This window comes from Meles meles, chromosome 14 (genome assembly GCF_922984935.1).
Source record: "Meles meles chromosome 14, mMelMel3.1 paternal haplotype, whole genome shotgun sequence".
NCBI lineage: Eukaryota > Metazoa > Chordata > Mammalia > Carnivora > Mustelidae > Meles > Meles meles.
In genome coordinates this window covers 20948174-20965719 of record NC_060079.1, presented here as the reverse complement: position 1 = coordinate 20965719, position 17546 = coordinate 20948174, and the positions used below count along the sequence as shown (strand labels likewise).

At 40.0% G+C, this 17546-nt stretch overlaps 1 protein-coding gene across 1 annotated transcript in view; it reads right to left on the bottom strand.

Annotated features, from left to right (window-relative positions):
* Window positions 1-12348: 12348 nt before the first annotated feature.
* The window catches only part of COG6 (component of oligomeric golgi complex 6), an 88028-nt gene continuing 82830 nt past the window's right edge, over window positions 12349-17546 (bottom strand). Inside the window, exon 19 of the mRNA XM_045978229.1 lies at window positions 12349-17385. Coding sequence (XP_045834185.1) covers window positions 17238-17385 — 148 coding nt within the window. The 3' untranslated portion in view covers window positions 12349-17237. The remainder of the gene's footprint in view (window positions 17386-17546) is intronic.

The window sequence follows — 17546 nt, the reverse complement described above, 5'->3', positions numbered from 1 at the left end:
GGGGAAAGGCTGAGACCCACCCCACATGGTAACTTCAACTTGGAGCCTCTGGACCAAACACACCTGGCCGATGGCGTCCTCCCCCAAAACAATATACAAAGAAGCGCCTGGAAAGTCTCGCAGTGGGGCTTGCGGGGGAGCAAGTGCCTTTCAGAATTCAGCGGGAAATAAGCCAGAAAGACTGTGGGATCTGTTACCTGCCGAGTGGTGCTCCGGGGACAGAGTGGTTAGGAATCAGGGTGGTCCTTGTCCCTCAGCCTTGGATGGAACTACCCCCACTAGGCGGCAGCACTTTCTTCTTGGCTCAGGCCTGTGGGCGGGGCGGTAGGCCCGGGACCGCACCTGTGCTGTGCCCCTCTGCCGCCCCCCCCCCCACCCGCCCACCGCCCATACCAGGAACAACAGTCTGTGCCTGAGCCCCACAGAACGCAGAACTCTTTTTAGTGAAAACGAACACGGAAAAGACGATTAACATGATCAAGTGAGGTCTTGCAGAAACAAGGAGAAGACAATGAGGAACAAAGAGCGCGGTAGCTGCACGCTTCACTTGTTACCAAACTTTTCAGTCATTAAAACTTGACTGGGAGAAATTAAAGCCCGTGGTCCTAAGCCTTACTCATTATGAATAAGCCTTTTACAATGAATTCACAAACCGTTCCTCCGAAAGCAAATTGGACAGTGAACTTTGTTCAACAGTCTGCCTGCCTAATGGCTACAGCCACCTCTGGAAACACAAACGAATTTCTTTTTATTTTTAATATAACCAAGTGGATTACTAAATAACATGGGGAGGAAAAAATGAATACACACACAATGGAGCATAATTCGGGGGTGGTAGTGGGAGGTGGGAGGCAGTAGGACAAAAAGGGCTGGGTTCAGTGACAGAAGACTTGGGCTGCAGTCCAGCTTCTGTTACTTACATAAGACAAGTCACTTAACTGTCTTGAAGGTTCGGTTTCTTTATCTGTAAAAGCGGGGAATGGAAGTCACACCGCACTTTGAGGACCTTGGTGGGGGAGACGAGGGACAGGCATGCTTTCTAAAAGCCCTCCTTTGCTGTCACTGCCTTCAGCATCAGCATGGGCTCTAGAGCCTTGGTGTAGCTCCTGTAGCCTTGTGGGGTCCCAAGGGCATTGGCATTCCACTGACAGCCCGTAGAGAAAACGCAGCTAACATGTACCAGATGACAGCAATGGCAGTGGGTGTTGATTACATAAATGACCAGATTATCACCTGTGGAGCAAACCAGAAAATGTTCATACCTTCTGGTATCTTGCTGATCTCTCATTTTCTTTGTAGGACAGGCTTAAATTGTGAAAGGTACCAAGCAGCCAACATCGTAACAGCCCAGGGAATTTTGGTTGGCTACCCTTGGCAACGTGAAGGTTCTGAGTTGCTGGGCAAGATTGCATTTTCCTAAGGCAAGGAAATTTGCCGAGGTGACCCACTAGATATTTCAGGTGCCATACTCAAGTATTTTCCTCCAGCTTCACAGATGAGAAAGCTGGGGCTTACAGAGAGCCACTAGTTTTTCCAAGGTCCCCCAGATCCAAATGATACTCTTAACCGTATGTAACACTGGACACTGTGGTAATCTGGAAAACTGCAAAAGATACTGCCTGGCTGGAGGGGCCATGAGTTGGTTCAACCACCTGGAAAGCAATTTGGTACTTTCTGAAAATCTTGAATATTTGTGTACTCTAGAACCCACAAATGCCACTCCGGGGTACAGACATTCTTGTGTATTCACACTAGTCTGTGTACGCAGGGATATTACAGAAGCGTTGCTCATAATGCGAAACAATCTAGAAAGCCAGAAGTTCATTTGACTGGGTGGTTGGATATAAATAACTCATCACATGATGCTATTACAGCAGTGACTAGGAAGGAGCCATAACTCCACACAGTGCAGAGGCCAATCTCTCTCATTACATCCACTGGAGAAGACTGGGTTACGGGGCTACCTCTATCTAGAATGACGCCACTTCGGTAAAACTCAAAGCAAGTGAAACGAACACAGTGAATCCAGATGCATACGTGCGTGACAGTACGTTTAAACAATCAAGTGAAAGGTAAGGACAAAATGCGAGCACATGGTGCCCTCGGAGGGATAGGCAAGGGTGAAATGAACACCTACAGGTCGATGTGAAAGTACTGGGTACCTTCTGGTTCGTGAGCGGGGTGGCAAGTCCTTGGGTGACTGCCCTGTCCTGTTTCGTGTTACCATATAAAGGAGATTGTTACTTTGAATGACATACCCAGCTATCATTAAAGCCTGTTTTAAAGTTACTGCTGGTGGGATGGGCGTATGAGGCCTTCAGCCTTTCATCCCATCCCCAGGCATGTCAAGCCTAGATGACTGGAAAGGAAAAGCATTCCGCCAAGGTGTACGGCTCCGATGGTCCGAGGCTGTTTTTCTGGCCGCTCGGTGCTAGGCGGCTACCTAGGGCTCTGGGTCTGGATAGATAGCCCTGCCAGCCCAGCAAAGCAGATGACAGAGTTCTAGACCACCCACGCGGCCATCCGGAGCTGTGCCAGGTGGGCCAGAAATTGCAAATGTCCCTGCCCCTTGGCGGCACGAAGCCACCTGTGGAGAGCAGCAGGGGAGGCAGGAGCGTCCCTGTTCCAGGGCTGGAGGCCCAGCTGCCCCCAGGGGCCGGCAAGCCAGTGCCAGTGAGACATCAACACCAGGCGCTCCAGCTGGGGCAATTTATGTAAGTGGATAATTGCACATAATGGAGTTAAAATATAATTGCCTCATTAAAATGGGTTACTAAATCTCATTGTGTGTGAGTGTGAAAGAGATAGACAGAGACACGTGTGTTAAACGGCAAGAAAACAAAATAGCATAAATGAATGTGAACGAGAGCAATCAGAGTGCCTGATTGGGCCACCTCCATGGAAGGAGACCTTGGTGCCTTGTGGAGCCTCTGAATGACTCGGGAAATGCATCACTGGGGGCTGCTTGGGCACAATGGTAACAGCTCAGGGGTGGGCCCAACTCACAGTTGCCGGGTCCTCGGCCTCGCCAGGGAGTCTCCAGTTTGGAAGCTCCAGCTCCAGTCTGGTGTAGCAGGGATGGGTTCTGTCCTCCCCCATCATCTCCAGAGGTCATCCTGGCATGGCTTGCCCAGCGAGCTGTGCCTTCGGCACTCTCCCTGCCTGCTCCCCCCTCGTGGCAGACTTCAAGGCTAGAACTGGAGCCAGCTGTCCGCCTGTGTGACAGGTATGTGTAGGAGCGGAGAACGACTGCACAGAGAAAGGCTCCCATGCGGCAGCACGAGCCCTTGCCAACCTGGAAGGGAGCCCACACAAGGGCCACTTTCCCCGGCCTCCGCTGGAAGCATGCGGGCCACCCAACTCCAGGGAGACTCCACAAACGCTCCCAGCGGTCACGGTCATGAACATAGAGAGAATGCTCTGCTCCTTCTCTGGTGGCGCGTCAAGGCTGCCTGCCACTGTTGGCTCTGCATCTGCCACCCAAACCACCCATGCCCCATAGGAGAGCTCCTCCATGGGAGAAAAGTCCCGCTACTCACCCTTTGGATTTTTTTCTCTGAAACAGTTACTTCTAAAATTAACTCTGAGCGCTTATTACCCCAAGAGCCACAAATGGTCACGCCTCACTTTGTTCCCAAGTTTCCAACGTGCGCTCAATCTGGCAATTAGCACAGCTCAGTCTGGAAGGAGCAAAGTTTTGTCTCAGAACGCTTGAACGTTAAAATGTCAACACTAATGAGTTATTTTCTTTTCAGTATTAGAAAGCAGATAAACATTACCAATCTGGTGTCAGTGAGTGTCACTAACAAAACCCCAAAACTGCCTCAGAATCCCCCAGTCCAGGAGTGTCGCCTGGAGCCACAAGTGAGGCAAGGGGACAGGGACAGGAGATAGCGGGAGAAGGGGACAGAGAGGAGGGCTGCACACCAGCCCTGACCTGGGCACAGGACACGGACTGTGCCCTGTCACCCCCACCAGCCTGCGTGACTCACTGCTACTGCTAAGCCCGACTTCAACTGCAGATTTTCACTTATATGAACAGATTTGTTTCTGTGCATGATTAAATACTCTCTTGATTCCTCAGATAAGTTCAGAAGTGCAAAAAGGAGGAGGATGAGCTTTTTAATTACAAGCAATTCAGCCTGGCAAATAGAAATCTCAACCTGCCAAGTCCCGGACTTCTAAACCTCGCCAAGATCCCCATCTGCTTCCATGGGGAACCGGGGAGGGGGTGCTGATTCAAGTTCCCACAGAAAGAATTAGAAAATCTTGGACCAAACACTTAGCTCTAACAAATAAAGAGCCTCAGTTCTGGATAAAAGTCAAATTGTGAAGATACTGCAGAGCTCTGTTTTTGCTTTTTTGTGTGTTGGGGAGGGATGGGTGGATGGGAGGACGAGACGGGGAAATGGCAGAACCAGATTTCAGCTCATCTTGATGATATTGTGGAGTTACAAAGGCTACTCTTGTCTCCTCAGGTCTTTTTGGGGTGTAGGCCAGGGGTGCCTGGATGTCCCCAATCCCTGAATGGATCTCCCTATCCCACCCCCATGCCCAGTTTCCTTGAGCACCATGATACTCTAGAAGCCTCAGAATGGAGCCCCTGGCACCTGGGTGGCTCAGTGGGTTAAAGCCTCTGCCTTCGGCTCAGGTCATGATCCCAGGGTGCTGGGATCGAGCCCCGCATCAGGCTCTCTGTTCAGAGGAGAGTCTGCTTCCTTCTCTCTCTGCCTGCTTCTCTGCCTAATTGTGATCTCTGTCAAATAAATTTTAAAAAATCTAAAAAAAAAAAAAAAAGAATGGAGCCCCTGAAATGTTATGAAACAGGAGTTGGCAACGCTTTCCTTTAAAGCTGCCAAACTGGAGAAAGAGCCGTGGAGGCACAGGGAAGGTGAATGCAATGTGTCAACTCGTAAGGTGCCCCCAACTGGGCCTCCACCACTCAGGTGGCAGGCAGATGGAGGGTAGATGGGCAAGAAGGGTGGGGACAGAGGCAGCATTGAGGAGAGTCTCTGGAAGCCAGCAAAAGCCGGGTGGCAGCTGCTGAGTCTCAGTGGGCCTGGCACTGCTATCAGGAAGCCTGGAGTGCCACCCTCTGGTAACTGAGCCAGGGGTTGGTTGCTAAATCCTGTAACAGAACCCTCCCTATGGGCACTTGGCATTTGAGCCTTAATGGTTTTGGCCCTTGGCCTAATTGCTCAGAATATGTGCATGGTTAGACAGTAATTCCTTCATCACACTCAGTAAGTATCTGCACACAGCACAGAAGCTGCGATATTTTTATTCCAGTAATTCCTTTGCCGACCACCAGAATTCTATGAAAAATTTCTCAGAAGCTATTAGGTATAAACCAAACTGCATCTTACATCATGTTTATGCTTCAGATTATGGAGAGTTGTATAAGCCTCACAATGCCCACCAGGCAAGAAAATTGCCTCATTTTGTTCAAGAAACCATGTACAAGGAATGTTGCTACATTCAGTGATAAAAAGGAGTCACATTATATATACTATCTCAAAAGAGTAGAAGCTGACATACTTGCTTATGCTTGTTAACGTGATTATACACCTTACTCATTCTGAGATAAGGTCATTTGGTTAATGAAATCAGATTACCTTATCAGATTGATCTCTTGGAGATTCAAGTTAGATTCAAGTATTCAAAAAACAGTCAGAGCCAACAGAATCCCAGTCACCCACCTCAGGGTTTGACAGAACAGAAGTGAACACCATGAATCACAAGTCAATAAGCACTGCAAATTTGGCTTAATTTACCAAAGTGACTGGTGCTGCCAGTAGTTCATATATTGATAACTGGCTTGACTGGTAAGTCTCCAGTTTATTTTTGTAACTACAAAGCAGGACACAGAGACAGGGACATAAAAGGACCATGACAGAAGGAAACCTATTGTCATCATCAATTGTTCTTTTTAAAAAACAAATTTTATTGCCTCACTCTTTTGTTAAAAACTTTGACAGCAGAAATGCAAATAACATACTTCTAAGTAAATAAAGGTTCAAAGAAAAAAAATCATAATGGATGAAATTTAAATCTAGACATAGCCTCAAAACATAAAGCAAAACCTGAAAAAACTAAAAAAAAAAAAGAGCAAATACCATCTTAATTGAAATTTTTAACAAGTATCTTGCAGCAGCTGATACAACATGCAGATAAAAATCCAAAGGACGAGGCGCCTGGGTGGCTCAGTGGGTTAAAGCCTCTGCCTTCGGCTCGGGTCATGATCTTGGGGTCCTGGGATCGAGCCCCACATCGGGCTCTCTGCTCTGCGGGGAGCCTGCTTCCTCCTCTCTCTCTGCCTGCCTCTCTGCCTGGTTGTGATTTCTCTCTGTCAAATAAATGAAATATTAAAAAAAAAATCCAAAGGACTATAGATAATTGGAACGAGATTGACAAAATTTATTCTCTTAACATGTATAGAACACTGCACCCAATAACTATAGAACATATTATTTCAAATATTAGGGGGACATCCCTCACTAAAATAGTATAACTATGAACAAATATATAAGGATTGAAATACAACCTATTGGTTGGCTACAATGGAACTTACTTTGAAATAAATAATGAAAAAAGATAACTAGGAAATCTTGTTATGTTTGGAAATACATTTTTTAAATAATCCATGAGTCAAAGAAATCACAGTGGGAATCAGAAAATACTTTGCAGTGAAAAATAAACAAAATATGACACATAAAAACATGGATACAACAAAGTTTCTGTTTACATGGAAATATAGATATTTAAATGAATATATTACAAAAAAAAGTTTGAAGATTGATGATACCGATCTTCCTTGACTCACAATAGGGTCATGTCCCATGAAGCCCATGGTAAGATGAAATAAGCTGAAAATGCATTTAATGTACCCAACCTACTGAACATAATAGCTTAGCCTCACTAGCCTACCTTAAATGTGCTCAGAACACTTACATTAGCCTACAGGGAATCATCTAACACAAACCTTCTTTAGAATAATGTGTTGAATATCTCCTTTAATTTATTAACTACTGCACTGAAAATGAAAAACAGAATGGTTTTATGGGTACAGAATGGCTGCCAGTGTATCAGTTGTCTACCCTTGTGATTGCGGAGGCAAATGGAAGCTGAGACTCCCTGCTGCTGCCCAGCGTCAGGAGAGGATCTTCCTGCATATTACCGGCCCAGGAAAAGATAAAAAGATCAAAATACACAATGTGAAGTACAGTTCCAACTGAATTCATATTGCTTTTGCACCACTGTAAAGTCAAAATATCATACGTTGAACTACATAGTACGTCGGGGACCATCTCTATAAGCTCCCACCTCAAGAGGGTAGAAAAAGAAAAGCAAATAAATACCAAGAAAGTAGAGGGAAGGAAATAATAAAAATAGAGCAAAAAAAAATCAATGAAACATAAAATAGAGATAATCAGCCACATCGATAACAGACTCTTTGAAAAGACACAAAATTCGTAACTCCTAGCAAGACTAATCAAAAAAGAAAACATAAATTATTAATATCATGTCCACACACATTAAAAAAGGTTAAGAGGACAGTAAGGAGAGTGATGGAATGACAAATTTAGGAGAAGGGGCATATGTCTTGAAAAACAGAATTCATCAAAACTGACACAAGAAGAAATGAACCACATGAATACTCCTGCATATGTTTTAAAAATTGAATTGGAAATTTAAAATAACCTTTCCACAGAGACATCTCTACGTAGTTGGCTGCACTTGGAATTCATTCAAGTATTTATGGAAGAAATAACAACAATCTTACTCAAACTATTTCAGATAAGAGAAGAAGATCTTACATGCTAATCTGTTTTATGAGGTCAGCACAGTCTTGTTAGCCAAATCAGACCAAAGATATTAAAAGAAAGGAAAATCACAAGGTAATCTACAGGCCATGAACATAAAAACAAAAATTCTAAATAAAATATAAATAAATCAAGAGGTATATAAAAAAGATTGTACATTACGACCATTGGGTTTATTCCAGGAATGCAAAGTCGTTTTGACATTTGAAATTCTCCACATTAAGCAAATAAGGGCGGAGAAAGCCTATACAGTCAACTAAATAGATACAGAAAAAAACCCCACATTTGATAAAATTCAAAACTCATTCATGATTTAAAGTAATCATAACAAACCAGGAACAGAAGGGAGCTTGCTTTCTTTTTTTTTTTTTTTTTAAAGATTTTATTTATTTATTTGTCAGACAGAGTGAGCACAGGCAGACAGAGTGACAGGCAGAGGCAGAGGAAGAAGCAGGCTCCCCGCTGAGCAAGGAGCCCAATGTGAGACTTGATCTCAGGATGCTGGGATCATGACCTGAGCCGAATCTAAGCAGCCACTTAACCAACTGAGCCACCCAAGCATCCCAGAAGGGAGCTTTCTTAATTTGATAAAGCTTTTCTACAAAATATCAGTCAAATAAAAGCTCTCCCTCCCTCCTCACATTTTGGAAAAAGACAGGAGTGGTGATGATTACCACTTCTATTCAACACTGTAATGTACTGCTGAACACTGCACAGTGTCATAAAGCCAGCAAGACTAAGAACAAGAAATAAAACTGTCATTAATCACTGACTATGTGATTTAATTTATAAAGTTTACCAAAAAATCTGCAAATAAAGTTTCGAATTAACTCACAAATTTAGCAAGGTCACTAGTCACTATATAAAACAAAACTAAATCCAGTGGTTTGTACAGGAAGAGAAAATAATGCAATCAATATAGGATTATCCCAGCAATGCAAGAGTGGTTTATGATCAGAAAAACAATAAATGTCATTGACCACATTAATATTAAATGTGTTCTGATGATCATATGATGCCCTCTGATGAATCTACAGAAAACCTACAGCAAACGTAATTCTTAATGGTGAGATACTGGGAATGTCATCTTTAAAATCTGAATTATGAAACATGTCCATTATCATTGCTCTTGGTTAACACTGTGCTGGCAGTCCTAGGTTATCATGTTAAGACAACAAAAGAAATGGAGGGCATATAGATTGCAAAGAAAGAAACAACACTGTCATCTAGTCTCAAGTAATATAAATGTCTATACAGAAAACTCAAAGCATAGAAATTATATTAGATACATTGAGTTAATTGCTTAGATCTCATATAATCAACATATAAAAATCAATTCTGTTTTTATATACAGCAACAGATTTTAAAATGTAATTAAAAAACAGATACCAGGGCACCTGGGTGGCTCAGTGGGTTAAAGCCTCTGCCTTCGGCTCAGTCATGATCCCAGGGTCCTGGGATTGAGCCCCGCATCGGGCTCTCTGCTCAGCAGGGAGTCTGTTTCCTCCTTTCTCTCTGCCTGCCTCTCTGCCTACTTGTGATCTCTGTCAAATAAATAAAATCTTAAAAAAAAAAAAAGATACCATTTACACTCTGAACAAGAACTGTGTTAGGAATGAATTCATATGAAGAAATATAAATTTTTTTTTTGAAGGACACTAGAACTACTCTCATTACATAGCGAAAATTTAACATGTTCATGATTTGGATTATTTAACATCATAAAGATATTAATTGTACGTAACTTGATATATAGATACAAAGTAATCCCAACCATACGCTTGACTACTGCCTGAGAAATAACTGATTCTAAAACCGAGAAGTGGAAGAGCAAAAAGCCAAGAATGCCTGAGACATTCTAGATGATAAAGACAAAATGGACCATCCTACCACATGCTAAGATTATAAAGTTATGATATTAAAACATATGTTATTGGTGCAGGAATAAGGAAACCTATGAAAAGAATACAAACAAGATCCAGAAATGTGCCCACATACATAAAAATTTATGACAGAGTAAACTCTAGCCTCATCCCACTCTTACCACATACAAAGTAGGAAGCAATAGGAATTCTCCATCAGCCCCTGATAACCTGTGGTTACCAAGAGCAACACCATGGCTAACAATTTACCACGTGCAAGCAGAATCACAGGTTAACCACAGGAGTGTATTTGCACATTTCTGGGTTTCTGCAAACTCTATTATAATTTATTATTGTATGATTCATTACATTAACCTGTTAATACTCAGTGGCTAAGTGATTTCCTCTTTGTAGGTAGGATTCAGAATAAAGGCAGGGTAACTTGACATGCTGTTTTTGTTTTCGTTGTTTTTAACGGCAGCAACAGCAGCCTTCTGACTTCTGAATGCTTGCTTTGCTACATCTTTGTGAAAAGGAGCTAATACAGTTTTCAAGCAAGAAAAATTCCTGGTCTTCTATTAAGTGCATATTGCAAGGCTGTGGAATACTAACCAAATCTTTGAATTCCTTTTTAAGATTTGGCTTCTCAGGCAAATGCATTTTCAACCACAGTGCTCTGCTCATTACCATTTTATATTCCGTCTGAGGCCTGGATAGCAAACAGCAGTCAGCTCTTGTCTGAATTCTCCAAAGTAGGCTCATATATTTGATACCCCTTACGAGGGTTCGTGGCATTTCAACACACGAGACCTAACTTTTGATGCTAGCTTGCACAAGAAAAACCACTCTTGTTTCTTGTCATTTTGCTTTTAGTAGGCAAAAAATAATGCTCGCTCCAGTGGAATTTCAGAACTTGACATTGAAAGAAATAAAGAGAATATTCAAGTAAATTAATATCCTGGTGGCAAAGCTATTAGCTTTGAAACTCCTAGATTGACTGGGACTTTAACTGTTTAAAATATATAATGGGGGCGCCTGTGTGGCTCAGTGGGTTGGGGCCTCTGCCTCTGGCTCGGGTCACGGTCTCGGGGTCCTAGGACCAAGCCCCGCATCAGGCGCTCTGCTCAGCGGGGAGCTTGCTTCCTCCTCTCTCTCTGCCTGCCTGTGATCTGTCTGTCAAATAAATAAATAAAAATCTTTAAAAATAAAATAAAATATACAATGAAAAAACACTTTGTCAAACAATGATATATCCTCTCGAAGCAAGCAAATATTTTATATGACATTTTTCGTCCCCAGCAATTTCCCTTATTTTCATAAGCTTAGTACCATTTATTTTTACTTATTAAATTGTAAGTGCTAAGAAAGTTTTTAACATTAATGTTAGTTGGATTTGATAGATGAGCATGCTATTATTAAATGATTTTTATATTCATTTCTTAGCCAATTTATAGTCATTTCATGTGTGGATGTGAAAATACATAATTACATCATCTATCTCCAAAAGCACTTTCTAAGGGGAAATAAATACATATTTTCAAGATAATTGTGCTTAAGTACGATTATAGCCCTAAAGTAACCATATGTAGACCTAGTTATTTATAATATTATCTAAACAGTATATTTAACTAAATAGGAAAAATAAGCTGACCTCCAAGTACTCAACAATATTATGTGACTCTGATTAAAAATCCGTATTATATAAAAGGTGAAAACTTGTTGCCTAATACAAGGTCACAAAGATTTATACCTGTTTCCTTCCGAGAGTTTTACAGTTTTTAACTTCTACATTGAGAACTTTGACCCATTCGGAGTTAACTTTTGTATATGTCACGAACGGGCTCCAACTTCAATCTTTTTTTTAAGATTTTATTTTTAAGTAATCTCTGCACCCTCAACACCCAAAAAACAAATAATCAAGTCAAACAATGGGCAGAAGACATAAACAGACACTTCTCCAAAGAAGTCATACAAATGGCTAACACACATGAAAAAATGTTTGTCATCATTAGCCATCAGGGACATTCAAATCAAAACCACAGGGAGATACCACCTTATACCAGTTAGAATGGCAAAAATTAACAATGCAAGAAACAACAAATGTTGGAGAGGTTGTGGAGAAGGGAATCCTCTTACACGGTTGGTGTGACTGCAAGTTCGTACAGCTACTTTGGAAAACTGTGGAGGGTCCTCAAAAATTTAAAATAGAGCTACCCTACGACTCAGCAATTGCACTACTGGGGTATCTACCCCAAAGATACAGATGTACTGAAAAGAAGGGGCACGTGCACCCCAATGTTCATAGCAGCATATCCACAACAGTCAAACTGTGGAAAGAGCTGAGATGCCCTTTAGCAGATGAATGTATAAAGAAGATGTGGTCCATATATACAATGGAATATTACTCAGCCATCAGGAAGGAGGAACACTCAACTTTTGCATCAACAAGGACAGAACTGGAGGAGATTATGCTGAGTGAAATAAGTCAAGCAGAGAAGTCAATTATCATATGGTTTCACTTATTTGTGGAACATAAGGAATAGCATCAAGGATACTAGAAGAAGGAAGGGAAAAATGAAGGAGGGAGGAATTGGGAAGGGGAGACAAACCACAGGACTATGGACTCCAAGAAACAAATTAAGGGTTTCAGAGGGGATGGGGGTGAGGGGATGGGTCAGCCTGGTATGGGTATTAAGGAGGGCACGTTATTACATGGAACACTGGGTGACTACACAAACAATGAATCATGGAACACTACTTCAAAAAGTAACGAACTGTATGGTGACAACATAATAAAAAAAAAAGATGACTGTAGATCAAACAAAACAAAAGTAATCTCGGCAACCAACGTGGGGCTCAATTCCACAGCCCTGAGATCAAGAGTTGCACAAACTGAGTGAGCCAGCCAGGCACACCCAACTTCAGTCTTATTCCTTGTGGATTTCAAGTTGTTCTGGTGTCATTTGCTAAAAAGATTATTCTTTCCCCATTGACAGGACTTGGCAGCTTTGTAAAAAACTCACTTGACAATGGATGTATATGAGTTGTCCAAGTCCTCTATTTCCTTGCTATGAACATGAAATGTCTTTCCATCTACTTAGACCACCTTTAATTTCTTTCAACCATGTTTTGTAGTTTGCTGTGGATAAGTATATCACTTGCTTGGTTAAATCTATTCCTAAGTATTTTACTCTTTGTGGTGCTACTGTAAATGGGACTGTTTTCTTACTTCTTCAGATTGTTCATTACTAGTGTACAGCAATACAACAGATTTTTGCATACTGGTCTATATACTGCAATGTCGCTTCACTTGTTTATTGGTTCTAATACATGTATGACCATATAGATAGGTAGATAAACATAAATATATGATAGATATACACACTCATACTGTCTTCAACAGGCCATAGTTCTACTTCTTCCTTTTCCATCTGTCTTTTATTTGTCTTATCTGATTTCTCTGAGTATAATTTCTAGTACAACATGGAATAGAAGTGGCAAGAGCGTAAGACCTTATCTCATTCATGATTTTAGGGGGAAAAGCTTTCAGACAATGTTAGATGTGAATTTTTCTAAGTGTCCTTTGTCAATTCGGGGAAGTTCCTTCCCTTCTATTCCTAATCTGTTGAGTGTTTTTGTTTTATCAAAAGCTTTCCCTTCATCTTTTGAGGTAATCATGTTTATTATTTATTCTATTAATATGGTATAGTACATTGATTGATTTTCAGACGTTAAACTGTTCTTGCATTGCTGGGTCAAACTTACTTAGTCCTAGCATATAATCCTTTAATATGTTGCTGGATATTCTTGTTAGTATTTTGTTGAGGATTTTGCATTCATAATCATAAGGGATACTGGACTATGATTTTCTGATGTTGCCTTTTCTGGCTTTATCATACCAATTAACAGATGTTATTTTTCACTTTTTGACATGTGTATTCAAACACATCTCTACATGCATTACAGAATGGCTAACACATCCATTCACTGAAATGCTATTTTTCTATTCTATATTATCTGTATTTTCCCATAATATTTATTATTTCCTTCTTCTTGCTTTCAGTTTAGTTTGCTTTATTCCTAGTTTTTTAAAGATGTAAGGTTAGGTTAGTTTATTTCTTAATGCAGGCTATTTTCTTCTGAGCACTGTTTTTGTTGCATACCCTAAGTATTGGTATGCTGCTTTATACCAAACTTTCATTCATCTCAAAGTCTTCTCTAATTTCCTTTGTTACTTCCTTTTTAACCCACTGGTTATTTAAGAGTATATATATATATTGTTTAATTTCCATATTTATTTTCCCTCGGTCATTGGTTTCTAATTTTGTGCCACTGTAGTTGGAAAAGTTACTTTGTATGATTTCAGTCTTTTTAAATTAACCGAGACTTGAATTGTGGCCTAACACTCGGTCTGCCTTGGAGAATGCAGCACACGGACTTGAAAGGAATGTGTACTCTGCTGCTGGGTGGTGTTCCGTAGATGTCTGTTAGGTCTAGCTGGTTTACAGTGTTGGCCAAGTCCTCTATTTCCTTGGTATTCTTTACTTCTGTGTCAATTCCAGTGACTGTCCAGTATCCTTTCATTTCAGCCACAAGAACTACCTTTATTTTTTTAAAAAGATTTTTATTTATTTATTGGGGGGATAGTGTATGAGCAGGGGGAGGAGGAGAGGGAGAGGGAGAAGTAGGCTCCCCATGGAGCAGGGAGCCCAATGCGGGGCTCGATCCTGAAGGCAGATGCTTACCAACTGAGCCACCCAGGTGGCCCTCAGCCACAAGGACTACCTTTAACATTCCTTCAAGGCAGGTGTGATAGTTTTCGTGTATTCTGAAATGTCTCATTTTTGTCTATATTTTCACAGGCAGTTTTGCTGGCTATAGAATTCTAAGTTAATGGTTTTGTTCTTCCAGCACTTTGAATATATTATCTAATGCTTTCTGGCCTCTCTGGTTTCTGATGAGAATCATGATTGTAAATCACATATACATGATCAGTTATCTTTCCTGCTGCTTTAAAGTTCCCCTCTTAGACTTTGGCTTTTGATAATTTGATTGTGATATGTCTTGGTGTGTATCTCAGCATGGGCTTGGTTAACTTCTTAAGTGTGTATATATTAAACTTCCCAACAAACTTGCAAAGTTTCCTACAAATAGTTCTTCAAATACTGTTTAGGCCCCCTTTTCCTTCTGAAACACCCACTGAGTGAATATTGCTGATAACCCAGGTCTCTGAGGCCCTATTCATCTTCATCCTTTTTTTCTTTTTCTTTTTTTCCACCATCCTTTTTTTTCTTTCTGTTCCTCTGACTGGATAATCTCCACTGGACTAACTTCAAATTTGCAGATTCTTTTTATCAACTGTTCAAATCTGTTCAATTCCTACAGTGAATTTTTAAAATTCAGTTATAATTTTCAACTCCAGAAAAGATACTTATAATTTTTATAAAATTATGACTTTAAATGATAATTTTTATGTTTGTAACTTCATAAAAAATCACTTTTGCAATTTCTATAGGAAAGATGGAGAAGATGAGTGCAGTATTTGAAGGTGGGGAAGTAAGGGAGATTAATCTAACAGCTTCTATTTTCTCTATAAATTATGAGGGTCATTAACTAAGAGTGAGGGCAGAAAAGTCTTCTTGAAAAGTAGAGAGGTGAGTTTAGCAAAGAGACAAAGTGAACTACAAAGCAATACTGAGTGCCATTTGAAGACCGTGATCATGAATTTAAAAAGTCATTCAGTCCACTTACGTGATTTTTCTCAGGTAATAGTCACCTGTTCAAGTTCAGGTGCAAAGAAAGAGAAGAATTCAGCAAGAGGTTTTTGCGAGGCAAATACCTTTCTTTGAGAAAAGGCTCACATGTATTCTCTAGCTAAGGTTGTATTTATGCCACATTAAAACAGCTCAAAACACAAACCAGGAAGTATCTAGCAAATATAAGCGTTGTGTCCATGAATTAGCACTTAAAATCTTTTATTTTGACGTAGTACTCAAGATAATATTCATAACACATTCTGCTCAACAGTCTTACACTGGTTAACTCAATTTGGTCCTACACTGTACTTCCTTTTCTGTTAGTACATTTTCTAAAAACACACTAATGAGATGTATAAAAATGTACTTCAATTATCACTGTTCTTGAAATAATTTTAATATTTTGAGAAAACTGTGTGTAAAAAGCCCAATACAATTTTTTCCTAGAAAACAAAGGGATTCATCAATAAGGCAGCAATCTTTTTTCATGGTAGAAATAAATTATATAAAATTTAAGTTCTTGATTTATATCATACTTTATTTTCTATCTTTTATATACCATATATACTTATTGAAGGAAAAAGACTAAAAGCACAGATTTATACCAAAAGAAGTGATAAATAACTGCTCTTACTCCAAAAGAATCATATTAATATAAACAATTAAAATTTCATATACATGAATAAGCCATGTTCTGTAAATAATGTGTTAAATATTATATGTCAGATAAATATTAGTTTTACTAATTTACAAAATATTTTAGCCTTGTCCATTTTTTCCCCATGCCTCAGTTTTCTCTGACTTAGGGACTCATCTCTTTTTATAGTTGTACCAGAAATTAAAATATTTTGCTAATAAGAATCATCCTTGAAATCTTACCAACAGAGTAAAGTCACATCAAACACACTGAGATCTGTTTTTTTGAAAAACACAGTGATTCTGAATCTTACTCATAGGTAAAGTTCTAAAGTCAGAGCCCAAATCATTCTTGTGAGGGGCCACAAGGAGGATAGATACACTGTCAGTGAGCAACTGCTACTCCGTATTTTTCCTCTGGTGTGAGAGTAGATCCTTATTCTTTGGTTTGAACACCAGATAAAATCTGTAGATGGTTGGATTTAGAGTTCAGACTATACAACAAATACCTATAATTAGACACTAGACTTACATGCAGCACAGGGTGCCTCCCTACCTAAAATCCTTTTGAACTGCTGAACGTCACCTTGAATTCAGTCCAGGTATACACAGAGTAAAATCCACCTTGCTTAAATTACTTCTTTCTTTCCCACTTTTTGCTAAGTGTGTATTTCTGCTCCTCGGTTTAAATATGTCTCCTCACATGAATAATAAGCAAGCCACTTAATAAGGAGCCACTTAAGTAAGGAGATGTTCTGTCCCATCTTCATATTAATTCTTAAGTTTAGACAAGTTTTTTTTTTATGTATTATTCATTTGGAACTAATGCTGTAAAATAAAAATCCCTCAAACCTTTCATACAATTTTCCCCCATACATTTATATTCCAGAAAGTTATAGAGCTGGGGAGGTAGCTCACAGAGAACACACCATCTCTACAGAAGGAGCAGATACAGAGCAACCCTGACTCAGGTCAAGATTATATTACTTACTTCCAGGGGACTGAGATCAAAGAAAAGAAATTACTGGGACCTACAATGTTACGATACAAAGAAAATCATACCCATCCAATTTCGAAGAGGAGATTAACAGACTAAAGAACAAGAAAACCTTTAGAGTTTCAGGGATGCACCATTATGCTAACATATTCAAATAAGATTATCAGGAGAGAAGTGTCTGCACTTGCTGTGGCGATCGGTGGAGGATGCTCTCTGGGTCTTTGTATTCATTGACTGGATCCATGACAGCAGCATACACTTCACTGTAGGCTCTGCAGACTAATTCTGTAGACTGTTTTATGATCTGCTCTCTATGGCGAAACAAACAATATGTGAACACATGATCCAAAAATAAAATACTAAGAATTACAAGAAGCTTCATATTTGAACCAATACATTTCATTTTCATAATTACCACGTACATATTATAAAAAATCATTGTACAACTACACAAGTTACTTATTTTGGTTTG